At 47.0% G+C, this 19,151-nt stretch overlaps 1 protein-coding gene across 1 annotated transcript in view; it reads right to left on the bottom strand.

Annotated features, from left to right (window-relative positions):
* Nucleotides 1-766: 766 nt before the first annotated feature.
* LOC138527554 (acyl-coenzyme A thioesterase 1-like) overlaps nucleotides 767-19,151 on the bottom strand; it is a 111,615-nt gene continuing 93,230 nt past the window's right edge. The window contains exons 2-3 of the mRNA XM_069638809.1: nucleotides 7,524-7,726; nucleotides 767-2,214 (exon numbers count right to left, since the gene is read on the bottom strand). Of these exons, the coding sequence (XP_069494910.1) occupies nucleotides 1,594-2,214; nucleotides 7,524-7,726 (824 nt within the window). The 3' untranslated portion in view covers nucleotides 767-1,593. The remainder of the gene's footprint in view (nucleotides 2,215-7,523; nucleotides 7,727-19,151) is intronic.

Here is a 19,151-nt window from a genome sequence, read left to right as displayed (position 1 = left end):
ATCTAGATGCACATTAAAGTGTAGCAAGTGTATTGAATCTCGGTGCCTTTTCTATTACAGTATTGCCAGGTTTCTTAATATAAATGCATATTAAAATATAGCCAACATAGTAAATCTAGGTGCACTTTTAGAATACTGCCATGTCTGGATCTAGGCTCAAGTTATGGTGCAACCTATGTATTGTCTTTATTGCTATTAGAATATAGCCAATGTACAGTATCTAGAGGGTGGAGCTGATATACTGGACCTAGGTGAATATTTGTGAGTGTAGCATATGCATTGAAAATAGACTATTAACGCACTGTAGGCCAAGTAATATAACTATGTGCATTTAGACTACAGCTAAAATGTAGTTTTTTAAATTTTGATGACTTTCAGAGGGCAGCCAATGTATTAAAATTAAGTGCAATTAAGAGTACATCCAATGAATTAAATCTAGATGAATATTAGAATGCACCCAATATACTGAATCTAGGTGAATATCAAAGCGTAGTAAATGTACTGAATTAAGTTGAATATCAAAGTGTAGCCAAAGTATCAAATCTAGGTGACTATCAGAGATTAGGCAATCGGTGGCTACATGTGCCTAATTTCCGCTGCATCCAGTAAACCAACAAACCAGCCAAGACACACAGGTACTCGCACTTTATGCTTATGGAAGATTGCCGAAGGTACGTCCACCCACCCGCACGCATCCGTTATCATACACTATTCTAAGACACATCGCACAGCACACCTGCCATTAGAATGCAGCTATCCCCCATGACAAGAAAATGCAGTCTTGCTACACGCATAATGAGTCTCCTGCTCTCCCACACTCTCCTGAATGCCTCTCGGCACCCATCAATATGTCAGTGCAACAAGGATAGTTGCTGGGACTGGCCACCCCTTCCTACCTTCGGGAATGGCTAAAGTGCACACACGCATTCTAATAACTCCTCAGACGAATTTCCCATACCTGCACTCGGGTCACCCGAGGGCATTCAACCAACAGCAGGTTGGGACCATTCCAATGGTGGAAGGCGCTACACAAATGACAATTACAATACACTGCAGTTAATTGACCCCTTGCACTTCCCACTCAAAGTCTGATTCTTTATGCACGTTTTAATATGGGAGGTTTTAAAAGCTCTTCGTTAATTCATTTTATATTTTCTAGATTTCAATCCCTCCTAGTCTGCAGTAGTTTTGTTTTAGGCTCCCAAATTAATCGGGGAAGAATCAGTTCTCTAGAGAATGCTGCATAGCGCTTCAATGGCTAGACGATGGATGTTGTGCAAGAGAAACAGATAATCAGCTGGCTTCAGCCACAGCAAACATTGTTCGATTCAGTGTGAGCGGCTTCACTAATGTTAGCGTAAAAATGGAAATGGCTTGTGTTCACTGAATAATAGGACCTAGCAACTGCGGTCACGGATTACTAAAAAACAAATTTAATCTGCCTCTAAAAAGTCAGGGTTGTGTAAAAAGTCATAGTACAAAATCACCATTGTGCGTTTGATAGCCAACAAACAGATCACAGCTTTTCCAACCAAGTTAATTATGCTTATTTAACAAAAATCATCAGGGTGACTTCAAGATTCCTTTCTGGTTTCAAAGAGTGGATAGCGAATGCAAGTGGGTAGGCTTTTTCGCATTCGAGTCCAACAAATGTCGAAAAAGGAAGTTTTGGATCTTAAACCACGCATCTTCCTGAGCCCGTGCGTGCTTCTTTGTCTGCCCGCCCCACACTGTAGACATCCCCATGAACTTGTGGTAGGAAGCCCGACACAACGGTAAATATGGAGGCTCTAGGAGGTGACCTGCACCATCATAATTGTGAACCTCCACGTCCCTCCCATGCTTCCGTAGGCGTGCAATGGGCAGCTCGCAGAACAAGGCACTTTTAATGAATTGGTCATCCAGGCCGGACAGGAAGAGGAAAGCGGCAGGGGATTTCTCTACTGGAATATGACAACCCGCATTCACTGGATCAGCGGGGTCTCCTAGAGCTTCCAATGAATTTGCTGCATTGTCAGCAGTAAACACTATCTTCTCAAAGATTAACTCAAGGCCAGACAGGGTGAATCCATTGCCGTGCAACGGAGTCAAGACATTCACACCACAGCCAGAAATGCTGACTGCTGCCTTGATGCCGGGAAGAAATGTGGCCATGGACAGAGCCAGATCAGCACCCTTCGAGATACCTAGAACTCCAATCCCAGAAACGTTTGCCTAACAGAGAAAGAAAAGACATAAAATAGTTAATTTTTTTCTAATTGATTGCACAGTTTATTACAAACTTTTATCAAATAAATGTTAACACAGATCTATTTGGATTCGTTTAACAAAGGGGCCAATGCCAAGCTCAGTCTTGTTTAGTCATTAATGATTGCTAGGCAGATTATAGTCCAACCTTTGTTTTTGTCATGTTCCCTCGTGTGTACACTTCTGTTTTGACACTTTCCACAGGGTCAAATGCCCAGGATCCTTTTCGTACAAATCTCCGATTTTACCCTCAATTACCAACTTGTGGAACAAAGTCTTTGTATTTACCCCTGATTCTGAATAGGGATTCAATGCGTTAAAGTCCTAGATGTTCTAGGTTACCAGATACTAATATTTTGCTTTAACAATGTGGGGGTCAGGGCAATTACAGCCCTATTATGGTAGTACATATTTCGATGCACGTTTTCGTCCCCCTCCAAGCTAGGAATTATTATTTTGATGGGCAAAAATAGACGAGCAGCACTAGAAAATGTGCCTTCATTAACTCAGTAAATATATTTAGCATACATTTTTGAAACAAACCGTTACCACAACGTCTTGTTACATCTCAGGGGCATCTAGGCTCATGTTCCTATTGAATCTTTGGTTTTTGCCACAAACCCCAAGAAATGTCACGTTAAGTGCAGTCAGTGATGCTAGCATATGACGGAGATCATTCTTTTACACCAGGGGCTGGAGGCTCTCCATATGTTTTGGATTACAGCTCAAATTATGCAACGCCATTGTCTATGCTGGCTTGGGCTCATGGAAATTGTAGTTGTTGCAGAACTCTGTTACACACCCTAAACCAGGGTTATCCAACTCCACGCCTCAAGGGCCGAAAATGTTGGATTTTCAGGATACCACTCATTAATATTCATGAGATAAATTTGCATACCATGACTCTGTATGCACATTTTTCTCTTATGAATATTATTGAGGGATAGCATGAAAACCCGTCAGGATTCTGACCCTCGAGGCCTGTAGTTGGACAACCTTGCACAAACACAACGCGTTCCACATAGACAACTAAAACCCCTTCTGGATGGTACCAAAATGGGCAGAAATCACCTGATTTGCTAAAGTTCAGTTCTATGTGCCAAGTACTGTCCTGGGGGCCTCAATGTTTGGGTTAGAGAACATTTTACTGCAAGGTATTTGTTTCTAATTGAGCAAACTGTCAAGGACTACGTTGTGTTTGCTTGGTTTACCCTTGGTCTTGTTCGGTCGTCGTGTGATATAGCACAGAGAGCCCTGGAGATCCCCGAGTGGATGGGAACCCAGGAATCCCCTCCCAGTACCACGAGTCTGGCTTCCCCTGATTTACATGGTACAAGGACAGTGCAAAGCACTGACAGGGGAGCCAAATCAAGCAGTGATGAGAAATGGACACTGGCAGACAACATGCAAGACACAGGTAGGCGAAGTGCAGGACACATGCTGGCGATGTGCAGGCAGCAGCGAACAACAACAGAATCAGATACGGGGAGACTGGACAGGGTGAGGGGAAACTGGACAGGATGAAAGAGCAGAATTCAAAAAGGGGCCAAAAAAGGAGAGCAAGGAAATCAGGGAGCTAAGGGCCTGAATGAGTACAGAGAAAGAAAAGAAGGCTGGTTAGAAACGCAGACCAGGGCACAAAAGATAATGGAGTAACAACAGGAGTCAGTGCACAGGGCAGGGACTACTGGAGCGTTGAGGCGCACTGCTTAACAGTGGAAGCCCTTTCGGGAAGTCAGTGTGCATATCACCATGGCAACCAGTAAACCGAGCAATCTGACAATGATACCCATAACCACCATGATGTCTTCCTTCACATGGTATCTACACCTACATTAGCTAATTTAGATACTACAACGGTCTAAAAGTGCACAACATGCACACCTTAATTCCACTATTGTTATTCGTGTTAGATCTTACCGGGACAGCCCACCGCAACTCTCCACCGCCACACCTTATGAGTGGGGATACCCCTGCCTAAATATGATCACAACTAAAGTCCATGCCTCTGAGATCAGAGCCTCTCCCTTTCTACCATCATTAAAACTCAGCATTTTTAATTCTTCAATCAGGCCTACCACATTCCTTCCTAAGTTATGTCTTGACACGGTGTCCAGTCAACTGGTCGACAACAAACTGGTCGACTGCAATTTGGTCGACACCATTTGGTCGAATGCCAAATGGTCGAATTTTTTTTTTTTTATATACATGTGTTTTGTGGGTTTTCGTGTGGGGGAAAAAAAAAAAGAAAAAAAAGAAAAAAAAGAAAAAAAAGGGGCTTGGGGGGGGGCCCCCAAAAAAAACCAAAAAATGGGTTACAAAAAAAAAAAAAAAATTCGACCATTTGGCATTCGACCAAATGGTGTCGACCAATTGTCCTGTCGACCAAATGTTTTCGACCATTTGACTGGTAACCTCTTGACACCATATGCAACAAGACCTCTTCTTCCTGTGCCACACTAATGACAGAAACTGCAGACTGTGTTCCAGGCTTCCAACTTACAACCAGCCTTTACTCAAAGTCAACCATAATAAAAGTACTCCAACCATCAAGAAAAATTCCCCGATGGGGATCTAAGCTGCAAATAAAATCTCAAATAGCCAAAATAAGAATCCAAAAAAGTCTAAACCTAGCGCCACTATCTCCAACGACTCCAAACCAATGATCAAGGGTGCACTAATAAATGCTAGGTCCATGATAGCTCATGCCACTGACATAACTGACATCATCCTAGCCAAAAATCGGGACATCCTAGCCGTAACAGAATCTTGGCTGCATGCTGCTGCTGGCCCTTCACTTCAACCAGCGGTACCAGACAACTACTCCATCATTAGAGTGGACAGACCTGACGGCAGAGGAGGGGGTATTGACATCATCTTTAAAACTAATTTAGACATGAGAATAGCCACTACACCGTTACTCTTTTCCTGCGAATTGCTCTCAGCCAAACTGCCGATATCTCATACAAGTACCATCACAATTCATTTGATTTATAGACCCCTAGAGCCTATAGGCTCTTTTGAGGAAGACATGATGACTCTACTGACAATATCAAAACTTCTTTACAAATTCTAATACTAGGCGATTTCAACTTAAGTTTTAATGACCCTAATGACCTCCAAGCATTATCATTAGCCAACACCCTTACCGAACATGGATTCATGCAAAAAATTACCCAGCCTACTCATGAGAAAGGGAGGACCCTTGATTGGGTAGAAGACCAAAACTGTAATATCACAGTTACCGATATCCTACCACAACCATGGACCGATCACCATCTTATTTCTTTTGATTTTGCCATTAATAATCCACCTAAATAACTAGCCCTACAGCACTGCCATGCCCAACAAGAAACAAATGAAACATTACTGCAGACGCAATTATGCCTCTGGTGATCACTACCTTAAACTCTCTTCTGAATACCACCGACCCTAACTTACTAGTAGACGCCTACAAATCTTCAATGACCAAAGCCTTAGACTAGTTGCACCCCTCAAAATGCGTAAACGCAAACCAAGAGCCCATTTGAACTCCTGGTTCACCCCAGAGTTAAAAACGTTACGATCTGAAAAAAGAAAACTCGAAACCTTATGGAAACATACCCCATCCTTAGAGAACAAAACTAACCTGGCCAACCTCTCTGCTAAATACAAAGAAGAGATTATCTGTACCAAACTTGACACCTATAACAATATAATTAACCAAGCTAGCTCCAGCACTAAAGAGCTCTTCATCATCTTGAGAGAAATGGAGACGCCCAACCTCCCTACCGACTCATGCCTAAAAGACAAACTTTGGTGCACGAACATTCAGAATGCTCTCACCAATAAAATCGGCACCTTGCTAACTAAAATAGCAGATAAACGACGTAACCTGACCAACCTAGCCTCGACTCATCTGCCTCAAGAGCCTCTTATTCAACCTTCCCAAGGCTTTAAATTCTCTAAAGTATCGGTACCATAGGTACAAAAAAATCATTGCCTTCCTGAAATCGTCTAGGTGCCAAGGAGATAGCTGTCCGGCACAAACTATCAAAGATGCTGCTAGAGACCGGCCCCATTCATAACCAAATTAATCAATGTCTCCTTCTCAACAGGTATTGTACCTACTAACTTGAAGGAATCCCGGGTACTTCCACTACTTAAAATACAATCCTTATTTCCCCCTATTCCCACAAATTACAGGCCAATCACCACGGTCCCATTTCTGCTGAAGATCTTGGATAGGGTTGCATACTTGCAAATCAAAGAATAATTAGAGGCTAATCAGCTTTTGGGGACCCAATAATCTGGCTTTAGACCTCAACATGGGACCGAAATGGCCCTGGTGGACTTAAAAAGCCAGATTGACGAACTCAAAGACAAAGGAAGACTTCCAATATTGCTCCTTCTGGACTTATCGGCTGCTTTTGACCTGGCCGACCACAGAGTACTCTTTGATCACCTTGCCACCTCAGCCCATTTCTCCCAGACGGCAATCATTTGGATCGAATCATTCCTAAACAACAGGCCCATGCAAGTCTTCTCCCCGACTGCAGCTGCTGACCCCATACCTATCACTTGTGGAGTGCCTCAGGGTTTGTGTGTGTGTCCCACCCTACCTAACGGAAATCAGATCTTCCACACAAGTGACTAGATCGGCTAAAAATTAGGCGAGAGCAGCTTCCCTGTCATGGCGGCCCAATTTTGGAATACCCTTCCACCTGCCATCAAGACGACCCAGCTGTTCACTAACTTCAGGAGAAACGCCATTTACTGGCTAATCAGTAAGAACTCAGATTAGGAGTTTTACCCTACATTTCCTTACAAGTGTAACTGTTTTTCTACTACATGCCCATGTCTGTATCAACTGTATGTTTGCCCAATGGGTTTCGACAAATGTAATTGTAATTGGACTATTTTTGTTTATGTCTGTAACTATCTTACTTATGTCCAAACGCGCCCAGATACCTCAAGGTCAGGTGCACTATAGAAATAAATAAAACAAACAAACAGGAACGAAGAGCGTCGTAATGGATCACGGCTACCAGCCTGATTCAGCACAACAAACATCAAGGACAAGGCAAGTCCCACAACAGACTGCCGGACCTGTGGCCATGACACTGTGGGCCTTCTCCCGTGGCAAAAACGCAAGTGCAGGGTTATAGGTGCCAGCCCCCAACAGGTAAACAGTCTGCTGTGCGGTCTATGGTGGATGTGCACAAACTTAAAACCATCTTGATCGCAGGGCTTCACTTTGGAAAGCGGAAGATGGATAATAACATAAGAATGTGTACCTGCTGCTGCATCTGGAGAAATTCCACAGCCGCTCCAAAATAGTCCAGGTGTAGCGCATCTAGGCCTTGGGGGAGGTCCTCGAAACCAAAGTAAGCCAGCGCCAACGTCATAAATCCTCTGTTCGCGAAGAGGCTCGCCCTGTACTCTGGGAGACCACCAGCAGTCCCGTACAAGTCAATGACTGCAGGAAAAGGACCTGGTCCTGGAAAGTGGAAGGAGAAAGACATTGGCATCTTCAGAAAATATGTAATAAAATATTTGGCCAGATCCATCTAAAATATACACAGCTACAATACCCCTAAGAGTCCACTGTCTATAAACAGTTTTTCTATAGGATCCTGGATATTTAGGCAGGTATTAAAACTGTGGGAGCTATTTAGCTCCTGCTTGCATCATAAATGAGCACTATAAACTTGAAACCAACAGCTACTAGAAGCTAAACTGGGCCTCGGGCCAGCTGGTGTCGTACCAGCATAGCCATGCAGCTTTAACCCTAAATATGTATAAAATGAGCATTAGAACCCCACTGGAAGACATTTAACTCCTTATACAAGACAAACATTTGGCAGCAGTGCTAACCTAAGGACATGGCCTACACGTCGTTAGCACCAGAAGGGTTACAGCTTAATGGATCACATGTACAAAAAGTTCAAGTTTGCTTTTGAGGTGGAAGTCAGCTATGTGGCACTACACACAACGCACGGATCCGATTAAGAACGGCTGCTACGACAAGGGTTCGATACTCCTCCTGGCCGACTACTTCCTCCATTCTTCTGTGGTTATAAATGGAGTATTACAATGTGAGTAATGGTAATTAACACCTGTGACTAAACATTGTGGCTCACTACGAATTTTGTGGTAAGGTGGAGTTGCTGCAGGATTACAAGTGGTGGCAAATCACCATTTTCGGAGTGCATATTCCATATCATGGGGATTTATGGCATATGTACCGCTGGAGTTATTTCCGTGTGGTAAATTTGTTAAGGGAAAGTGGAGGATTTACCTCCAGCAATCAATTCTGTTACTGCCAAAAAAAATGAGAGTACAAGAATTTACACGACCTGCATTGCAGAACTGAAATTAGGCCCCCTGAAATTTTAAATTCTGGTATGCAGGGCTATATAAAACACCAAACATGTGGTCATGGGGGGCTCTTTTTGAGGAATATACCAAGACTATAGATATTGCACCCTAATGAGAGATGGCGATAAAGTCGCCTAAAATCCTCCATTTAGTAATGAACATTAGTCCGGACTTCAGATGGTCATGCCGACTGCACTTGCGCGCATCGTTGGGCATGCGCCACAGAAAGAGGCGCAGCAGTGACCCCACCTTAAGAAGAAATCCTCCCACTCAAAGAAATAAACAAGAGAAGTTTGTTGTATCCATGGAAATGCATGCTATTTATGAAATTACAGTAAAAAAAAGTAACTATGAAATTATTTTTGATGAACAAAAGTAGAGCCAGGACTAATGATTACACAACATTTTGGATGCCATTTTTTTCGCACTTAGAAACCCTTGTGTACAGGCGTGTTATAAATGCCATATCATATCATGCCAGGCAACGATCACAGACTCTCCGAGAGGGGAGGGTTCGGAAGTTGTTTGTTAATTCCTAGGTTAACTGCCCCAGCAGTTTAAATTTTACTTAATTCTATGCAAGATAAACACAAGCAAACCTTGGTGTAATTAATAGAGAATGCGAAACAACCCATCTGTCCTAAAACCGTAGGGCATGAAGACACTGGAATATTGTAGCCCCAGGTTTACAACCTACAGTATTCTTGGGGGGCCTCGGCAGATTACAGAAAAAACATTATGGCAGTAAACAATGCAAATTCACTGAAATAACATCTGCAGTATTTCAATAAATGTGCATGGATTGTGTAAAAATATTTTGTGCCTACTATTTCCATCCTTATTTTGAAGATGGAAGTGGATTCTGTACTCTAGCCAATCTTAACTCCACTGCACATTTTTTTAGTAATGCAAAGAGGGCCTTTTTTACCCATCTCTACACTGCATTGCAATGAGTGTAAGAAGGTGGATATAAGATTTGCTTCCTTTTTCACTCCCTTTAGGGACCCCAGGTAGGAGTTTTTCTCCTGTAGTGAAGGAAAGTTCTAGCATTTTTCTTTTACTAAAGCTTCAACACTATCAGGGGAAGGCCTATCATTTTTACTGCCGCCTCTTGGATGGAGGTAAACACTGGCAGTTGTTCAGGCAGCATTCCACCTGTAATCATAGAGTACTTACCACCGACTGTATTTCAAACGGATACCCCAGTTCCTATAATATTACAGGTGATGAAATAGGCATTTCTGTATATCTTTTTTAATGGCCTCATTGTGAATCTCATTGTGGCTGTGAAAATGAGAAGCCCTGTGCCTCCTGCTCTCCGTTTCGGTCCTCCACATCCCCCTTCCTCATACTCATCCCAGTACTAATACTCTGCAAATACCTCCCTCTCAAGCACTTCGCTCCTCTACCTCTAACTCCCTCAGGGTCAGTCGTTCTTCAAAGAAACAAGCTGGGGGTAGATCTCTGACTTCGACTGGGGCCTCCCCCAGAAACAGCCTCCCTGCCACTCTAAAATTTGAGGAGAACCATCTCCGGTTCCGGAAGCACCTCAAGACCTTCCACTTTGCTTCTGCCTTCGCTCCCCCGATTCCCTGCTGATCTGTTCTCTCTTGGCACCGTGCACCTAGCCACCCCCTGTCCTCTGGGTCCAGGTACCTGCTTACCCTGCCACACTCCTGTACTGCATCTGGGCCTCCCCTTGCACTGGGGTCTGTATCTGTACCCATACACCCCCACTCGCTTTTTCTTTATGCATTTATCAGACCTACCCTGTCTGCTGCTTCAAACCCAGCACTAGCCAATTGCTGGCTGCACTACCACAGTTTGTTGCCTTTATTATTTATTTAATATTATTTATCTGTTCCTTCTTTGCTTCGAACTTTCCACTTCTCCTCCCTTCCATGCACTTTTCATCTCCCCCTCTCCCATGCACTTGCGCGTTCTCAATGTCACTGGGCCTAGTAAGATCATTGTTTTTGTTCTCCCCTGTTCCCCTCCCTTGCCTTGTCGCGCTCTGAAACACCTGTGTACGAGCGCAATAGAAATAAAATATCAATATCAATTTGTGAAGTAACCCTTTTCCCATTCCATTCTTTTTTCCCCTCCGGCCCAGCCTATGGCTCCCGCCCACTGGTCATAACAACCCTCCTCCCACAACACATCAGTCTTTTCAGTTCCTGCCTTTGGCAAGGACTCCTTGGGTGGAGTTCCACTGCTCCTCCTCCTCCTCAAGCAGAACATGGAAGGGGCAGGGTTTTGGGGGGCAGGCACCCTTCAATCCAAGAGCCGGAATACCTCTCCGAGGCAGACAGTCTGCTCGTGGTCATGGCTCCTGGGATCTCCTGCCAAGAATATTTCTCGGTTGAGCAGGGGAGCCTGCGGCCCAGGGACCTTCTGTCACCCATGCAAAGAGTCGGGCAGTAGTTGAGGAGACCTCTCCTAGTCAGGGATAGACACCGCCACACCAGGCCCATGGAGTGGATCTCCGGTGCGGCTGCAGGAATCTCTGTTTCTACTACACCAGGGCCTGCAGGTCACATTGTTTGTTAAGGCTCCTGCCTGCTGTGCTGTGTCCCATGCTGGTTCTGGGCTGCCATAGGGAAGCATGCTGAGAAAAAGCTCCATGAGGAGCCTAGGTCTCCCTCAACCTCCACCTCCTCTCCCTGGAGCCTAGATCTCCCTCAACCTCCTCCTCTTCTCCACCTCAACCACCCAAGAGGAGGAGGACTCATAGCCCTGCAGGAGAAGGGTATCAGAGGTCACCATGGTGCCCCCCCTTCACATCGAGTCCTCCTGCTCTAGCTTTGATGACTCACCTTCTTGGTGTGAGGAATTCAAGGGGAAATACCTTGATAAGGAAGCTACTAACACTGTCCTTATACAGGTGGTCCACTACATGGGGCTTTACTCTGAGCCCCCTTCGGTGCTCCATCTCAAGAACTCCACCGCCACAGTTTAAGCGCACCCTGAAAACAGGCCTTCCCCTTCTCACGGAAATCTAAGATTACATTTTAAGGGAATGGACCAAGACAGACAAGACAGTGGTACCTAGGCTCTTGGTGAAGCTGTATCCTTTCAGGGGGTGAGAGACCGCCATGCCGCAGGTCGTCCAGGTGGACGACATCCTCCCAAGCCTGGTGTGGAGGTCTTCCATGGCCGCAGAGAACGCCATCAAGAATCCCACAGAGAAGAGGTTGAATGTTGCCCTAAAGAACTTATGGTATGGCGCATCTGGCCCTCGGTTTGGCCACCCACTTCGCCTACACTGCAGAAACGGCCTTAGGGGGCCTGAAGTCGGCAATCAAAGCTGTTGAAGATGGTTCGGATCATATTCCAGTGCTTCGGGCTGTGAGGGCACAAGTGCAGTTAATGTCGGTTCTTGCTTATGACGGGGTGATTGTTGCAGCCATGTCAGTGATGCAGGGCAGAGGCACCTGCACCTCTGGGTTTAGCGAACGGACTCCTGCCTGAAGAATATGGAGTTGAAAATCTGTTTTGAGGGCGGAATGTGGTTTGGTGATTCCTTGGAAGATAAAGTCCACCAGGTCTTTAAGATGGACAAGCATGCAGGGCACCTGTGGAGGAAGCCAAATGCCAGAACCTGGTCCTCCCTCCCAGTTTGACAGCCTCTGAGATACCATTCAAGGCCAGGTCACCTGAAACACATCTGGACCAAGTGGACCTGGCTTTCTAGTGATGCCTTGGGCCAACCACCTGGCGCACCGGGGCTACAGGATAGAGTTTACATCCCCGCCCCTTCCTTCAGGCACCATTGATTCACTGGTCCCCCAGGTGTTCCTGCAAGAGGTTAGCGATGCAGCAGGCTCTCCAGGATCTGAAGGTCAAGAAAGTCATATGGAGGGTCCCCAGTGAGAACGGGGTCTAGGGGTATACTCCATTGTGTTCTTGGTGTCCAAGCCATCAGGGAACTACATGCTCATTATAGACTTGAAGGCCCTAACCCGCTTTATTCCAACTCAGCACTTCAAGATGGATTGTCTCCAGTGGACCATTCCGTTTGTGCGGGACTAGGATTTCCTGGCTTCCCTAGACCTACAGGATGCATATTTCTATGTCACCATCTGGACGTGCCATCAACAGTTCCTACAGTTTGGGGTGGGCAAGGTCCACCTCCAGCTCTGGGCACTGCCCTTTGGCCTCAAGTCAGCCCCATGGGTCTTTACCAAGGTGATGGGACCGATTGTAAACGCTCTTCAATCAAATTGAACCCAGGCATTTCCGTATTTGGATGATTGTCTCAAGGACCCATCAGAAAATCTGCTGATCAGGCCTGTAAAGTCCATGTGCACCCTGCTGAGGACTATGGGCTTCCTCATCAACTGATCAAAATCGCACTTGCGGCCATCCCAGGACTTGCAGTTCACCAGGGCACAGTTCTGGATGACGTGGGGTCGGGTCTTGCTCCCAGGGCACACCTGTTACGGGACAGTCTGGATCTTCTGCTGGCACGGGGCCAGGCTCCGGCCAAGGACTTCCTTCAGGTGCAGGGGTACATGGCATCATGTGTCTTCCTTGTCCCATGGGCCCAGCTGCATCTGAGGCCCCTGCTTCTCCACCTACATAGGCCCTGGAGAGAGGGTTCATTGGTCTTTGATGCCCTGGTCTCTATGGGTCCATCTCTTTCGGAGAAGCTTCAGTGGTGGCTTCACCTGACCAATGCAGCCGTCACCGACTACTGATACCACAGACGCCAGCCACACCGGGTAGGGGCTGGGGGGCATTAGTCTTGGGTGAGACACACCAAAAGCTGCAATCCAGCCGAGAAGCAGCCAGGTCCAACTGGAACTCGTGGCAGTCTTCAGGGCACATAAGGCCAGTGTTTAAGGAGAAGTCGATCTTGGTCAGACAACACTGCCACAGTGGCCTGTATCAACAGGCAGGGAAGCTCCTGCTCCCGGTCCGTGGCGTTGCAGTTTGGGGCCTGGGCGTAAGCACATCTCTTGGTCTGGTCAGCCTGCCACATCAGGGGTCAGGACAAAACAGTGGTGGACAAACTCAGCAGGGTGTTCTCATCGGCGGACTGGGACCTGCGCAAGGTGGCATATCAGAAGATCTGCAGGGTGTTGGCTACCCCAATTCAGGACCCATTTGCCTCGCCCCTGAAAGTGAAGGTCCCCAGTTTCTTCTCCCAGTTACCCTCCCAGGTTGCATTGGGAATAGGCACTATGTCCACTCTTTGGCCGATAAGACTCCTGTATGCATTTCCTCACCTCCCCTTCATCCAGAGTCTTGCTCAAGATCCAGAACTCGCAGTCAGAGGTTATTCTGGCAGTTCCTCTCTGGGCCCTGAGATACTGTTTATGCTCCTACTGGACCTTGCTCCCCTCACTGTTGGCCTGGACCCTGTGCAGTGCCCTCAGGGGATGGGGGGGGCAGAAGCGCTGGGTCTGGGGGCCTGGAAACTGAAAGGGTTCGCCTGAGGTACTCTCAGATAAGGATAAGGTTGCATCCTCCATCCAATGTGACAGAGGTCCCTCCACCCTAAGGGCCTATGAACAGCACTGGAAGAACTTGTGTCTAGTGCAGGGGTCCCCCTCTCCCTTGGATTCCGGGACTCCGGTCCTTGTTTCTACAGGATGGTTTTTCTATGGGGCTCACCGTCTCCACCCTGTGGGCTCAGAAGGCTGCCATCAGCTCTTTTGGGGGTCCTGAGGTGGAGTCATGCAAATTACTGGATCTGGTGGGGCAGCTCCATGAGAGGTTCTCGCTGGCTAGGCCTGTTTCTGCCTCTGGTTTGCCCCCCTGTGATCTCCAGTTAGTCATGAGGATACTGCAGTACGCCCCCGCCTTTGAGCTTCTGGGAGAGATCCATATCATGTTCTTGATGCTTACCTCGGCCTGACGGCTGTGTGAGATCGGTGCCCTCTCCTGTGAAGCCCCTTACTTGGTAGTCTCCCCTGAAACCCTGTTCCTCAAGTGTCATCCCTACTTTCTCCCTAAAATGGTGTCCAGAGATTGTCCTTCCATCTTTCTTCCCCGCGTCCTCCGAATCTAAGTGATTTACACGTGGATAAAAGTAGCACGGGCAAATCGTTCGCATGAGAAAGGTGCGAACTACCAAATGTTCGCACCTTTTTCATGCGAACACACATACATTCTCACGCACCCACAACACACCCATAACACCCCTCCACCCACACCCCCAACATAAATAAAAACACTTACCTTCATCTTCACGCTGGGTTCCTGCAGCACCAGTTCCCTTTCACTTCCGTGATCGGGAACTGGCGCTGCAGGGTCCTTTTCTTTTCTTTTTTTTTTTATTACGGAATGGTGCAGGGGTGTCCCCCATATCCCCCCCTCACTATACCATAAAGTATAGGGGGCGGGGCAATGCAAAGGACACCCCCGCAGCCGCGTTTTTTTTTTTTTTTACAATGCTACCACCAAAGGTTAGAACTTTTGGTGTTCGAACCTTTGGTGGTAGCATTTGTAGAACTTTTGGTATATGCGACCATTTCTTTTCGGTAATTTAGTCCTAAACCGCACCCTCCCCCCGGAGGCAGAGCACTGGGCCTCCAAGGATGTCAGAAGGGCTATCCTTGTATATAGACACAAAAGATCCCCTCATTCGTGGGCATCTGCAAAGGGGTATGATGTCATGCAGCAATGGTAAATATCAATCACCTACAATCTGTGAAAGTATAACAATATATATCTTACTTATCTTGCATGAGAAAGTTATTTCCTTTTATTGTACACTCTGTAGAAATGTTTAGCTTATATAATTAGCCACCACAATACAAAATAAAAATTATATGATTCCAGTCAAATACCCAGCACCTCACCCAGTGACACAGTGCCAGAACCGACGCTACACTAGTCAATGTAAGAAGGATCAAGACCCCGCTGCATAGAGCAGTATATCGAAACAAATTCTAACTGCTTTCTGTACAACCCAACATGCTTCTGTTCTTGTTCTTGTCATTGAGAACATTCTTCAGAGGAACAACCAAGGTCATCCATGATGTCAATACTTTGTAGTGTCTGTGGCGTGTTCAACAAACATTGGCTGTAAATAATGTATAGAAATACTATCGGTGGACATAATAACCTCCAATTGCTTTGCCCATCATTAAATCTATAATTCAGCTGACTCTAAGTGTCGTTCATTACCTGCATACCCCTCCGAGCACTCAGGTGTGAGCAGCCAGGATGGGCATAATCGTGAAAATCAAAGTACCTTTGAAAGAACCAAATACTGGGTTCAGATATACTGCCAGGAGCATAAGGGACTCGGGTGTAATTCATGAGAAGGAACACTAACTTGATTATACTTGATGCCCCATATGCCTCCAGCCAGCTAGTTTCCCTGCTGGAGAACTAGCTGGTACAGAACTTGATTATAAAAGTGGCTCCAATTCAGTGTGAAGATTTGCCCAGGAAAAGGAGTGATGGAGATTGGGCGGTAGTTAGCAGGGCAGGAGGGGTCGGCTGAGGGTTTAAGAAGAGGGTACACAAGGGAGTGCTTCAGGGGGGAAGGGAAGACTCCAGTGGCAAAGGAGTGGTTGCAGAAGTCAGCCAAAGCAGGAGCCAGGGTGTTAATGTGGTCCTTGATGGTTTTAGAGGAACAGGGGAGAGCCTCTTTTGATGAGACTTTCATAGATCGGACTTGTCTAGAAACCTTGTCTGGGGAGAAAAGGGGAAAGGCAGAGAAGGGGGGAGGAGAGGTGGCCACAGGAGGGCCAGAGGAAGAGAGGGGTGAAAAGGGAGGAGGAGGAGAGGAAGAGAGAGAGGACAGGATGTCCTGGTTTTAGAGATGAAATGAGAATCCATGGCCATACAGAGGGCAGAGTACAGAGGGCATGGGAGGGGCCAGGAGAGGTAGAGACTCCAGCAGGATTGGCCAGCTCCTTGCAGATTTTAAAGAGTTCGGCCGAGTTGTTGGAATGCTGAAGAGACGCGGGCTTGGCTGAGGGCTCTCTTCTTGGTGTGGACAGAGAGACGGTATTGCCTTTGGAGCAGGCCAGTTTGTCAGAGGGTGCACTGGAAGTACGCCATTCCCTCTCATCCACCCTGCACCTGCGTTTAAGGCCGACGAGGTCTGAGTTGTACGAGGAGTTGCACTTCGCTTTGGGCTTCAAGCGGATCCTCATGACAGGGGCAAGAACATCAAGAGTATCAAATATAGCAGAGTGGAGCAAAGAAATGGCCATGTCACGGTGTGAGTCAGCTGGAGAAGGAAGGGGGCGTGAGAAAGTGGCAGTGAAAGCCTCAACTGACACACGCTTCATGGGTTGGATAACCGAGAAGGTAGATGGCATTGCTAAAGTTGGCTTGGCCTGAGGGTTGGAGAGTGTGAGCTGGGAGGAAAGGAGAAAGTGATCACTCCAGGAGAGAGGAGTGGCAAGAGGGATAGAAAGGAGAAGGTCTGTAGAGATCAGAACATCCAGAGTGTGGCCTGCAGAGTGAGTCGGGCCAGAGGGAAGGCTAGAGAGTGAGAGAGAGTCGCAAAAGAGTCCAGAGTAAGGACAGGAAGCATCCAGGTGGTTGTTAAAGTCTCCAAGAAGAAGGAGTTCCGTGGTTGAGACCAGGAGGGAAGAGGAGAGGTCCGCCCACTCAGAGAGGAAGGAGGAGATCTGACCAGTTGGCCAATAGATGGTAGCCACAGTGAAGAGAGAGAGAGAGACAGAGCGCGAGAGACAGAGAGAGAGAGAGAGAGAGAGAGAGAGAGAGAGAGACGAGGTCGTCAGGGAGGAGAGTGTCAAAGCTCGTGACAGAGGTAGCCATGAACCATGCCTCAGTGAGACGAGGTCAAGTTCTTCAAGGAGGCGTCAGATGTCAGAGGAGTGAGGTTGCGGTCCTTGAGGGGTAAAAATCAGAGGTACGCCCTGCAGAGGTGTAGAAGAAGCCTGGGGGGGGGCAAAGGAGGAAAGAGGAGAGGGCAATGTAGCCAAGGAGTAGACAGTCGGGGGAAGCAAGGAAGCCGTGGAGGGAAGAGAGGGGAAAACAGGAGAAGAAAGGAAATTAATGAGAAGCGGGAGGCGTCTATCAAAGAGAAGGTTAGCCTGAGGGCCTTGGACCAAGATGGTACCATTCAGGTAAACATTAATGATGACCTTAGAAGAGAGGAAGGAGGCCAGGAGGGCCTCAAACCGGGTGCCGCCATTAATGGGAGAAGAAGGGCAAGGAGAAAGCACAGAGACCATATGGAGAGTCCATAGGTCTGGCGAGGGAGCGACAGAGAGGATGTTGTGAGGGTTTGCCTGGAGGAAGCACTGGTATAGGTTTCAGCGATAGGGAGGCCTGGGTTGGAGACCAGGATGTCCTTTTTAAACTTCTTCCTACCAGATTTAGTGAGGAGAGCAGGATAGTCGATAGAGAAGCAGTTAGAAAAGATAGGAGAAACACAGAGCACCATAGAGTAGGTAGGGAGAGGAGAGAAGAGGAAGGGGGTGGGGAGAACACTAGGGAGAGGCACAAGCAGATGAGACAATAGTAGACAATTGAACAAGACAAAAGGAGCTCAGACAATAGTAGAACAGTTTGCCAGATGAAAGCTTTGCTAAGAAGGCAAAACCAAAGAACAGAACTACTTTCACAATGTAGTTTAAACACCAGAGACAACACACCTAGGTCCGAGAGTCCCGCATAGTGAGGAAAAAGGTCAAGGTTTCACATGCAATTTAAATACTTTTACAATGCAATTTGAAAATGTTCACAATGCAAGTTGAATGCTGCAGAAAAACACACCTATGTCTAAGAGTCCTGTAAAAACGTTCATAAATGTCACAGCGCTCTTCCAGCATGGCACAGGCTATTAATCACAGTATTACTCAAGTGTAGGTAAGGTTGCTATGTGGCAGGGTTTATCAGGGTAGAGTGATGGCTCTATTCCTCACCCAGGCCACTCCTACCTTACTAGTCCCTGCTGCTTGACGACTGGCCTGTGGCTTCCCCTGCTGAGACCTGCAGACCCCTGCTGGAGCCGCCTCTGTTGGAGCCACCCTTTGCCCTGGAGCCCTTAGCTGCGGGGGCTGCACGGGCAGAGGACTGCCTGGGAAGGTCAGTGATGACCAACAAACACACCAATCAGAGGAGGAGGGAGGGCTGGGAGGCGGGAGGGATCAGGAAATACAGAAATTAATGCTGGGGAGGGGTGGGAAGGAGAAACCAACAGCGCCGAGAGCCAAAATTACACAATAGGGCCCAGGAGGGTCTCTTGCCACGCTTCGCTCACCTGCTGAATGCCAGAAATCTGGGACGAGAAACAGTAGGACTAGGAGTAATGAAGATTACTGGTAAGTTATCCAGGCATTATTGCCACAAGGAAGATCCAGTGCCATGTCCCCAAAGCTGGTCTCATGAGACGTGGCTGTTGACAGTGGGAATTAATCATCTCTGGGGTGATGACTTAAGGAAGCAGTGGGTGAGGTCCAGCAGCACGCACGCCACTTCTGGGAGCTGCAAAATGTAGTGATATTTGTGGCCCTTTATCACAAATGCAGGTTAGGATACGGCAATGCTAAAACAGTCCGCGTGGGCCACTTTAATTACCTAGTGGACTTTGCAGATGGACGTTT

Source organism: Ambystoma mexicanum, chromosome 14 (assembly GCF_040938575.1).
Source record: "Ambystoma mexicanum isolate Mex_15411 chromosome 14, UKY_AmexF1_1, whole genome shotgun sequence".
Classification (NCBI taxonomy): Eukaryota; Metazoa; Chordata; class Amphibia; order Caudata; family Ambystomatidae; genus Ambystoma; species Ambystoma mexicanum.
Note: the sequence above shows the minus strand (reverse complement) of the source record. Positions and strands in the feature narration are given on the sequence as shown.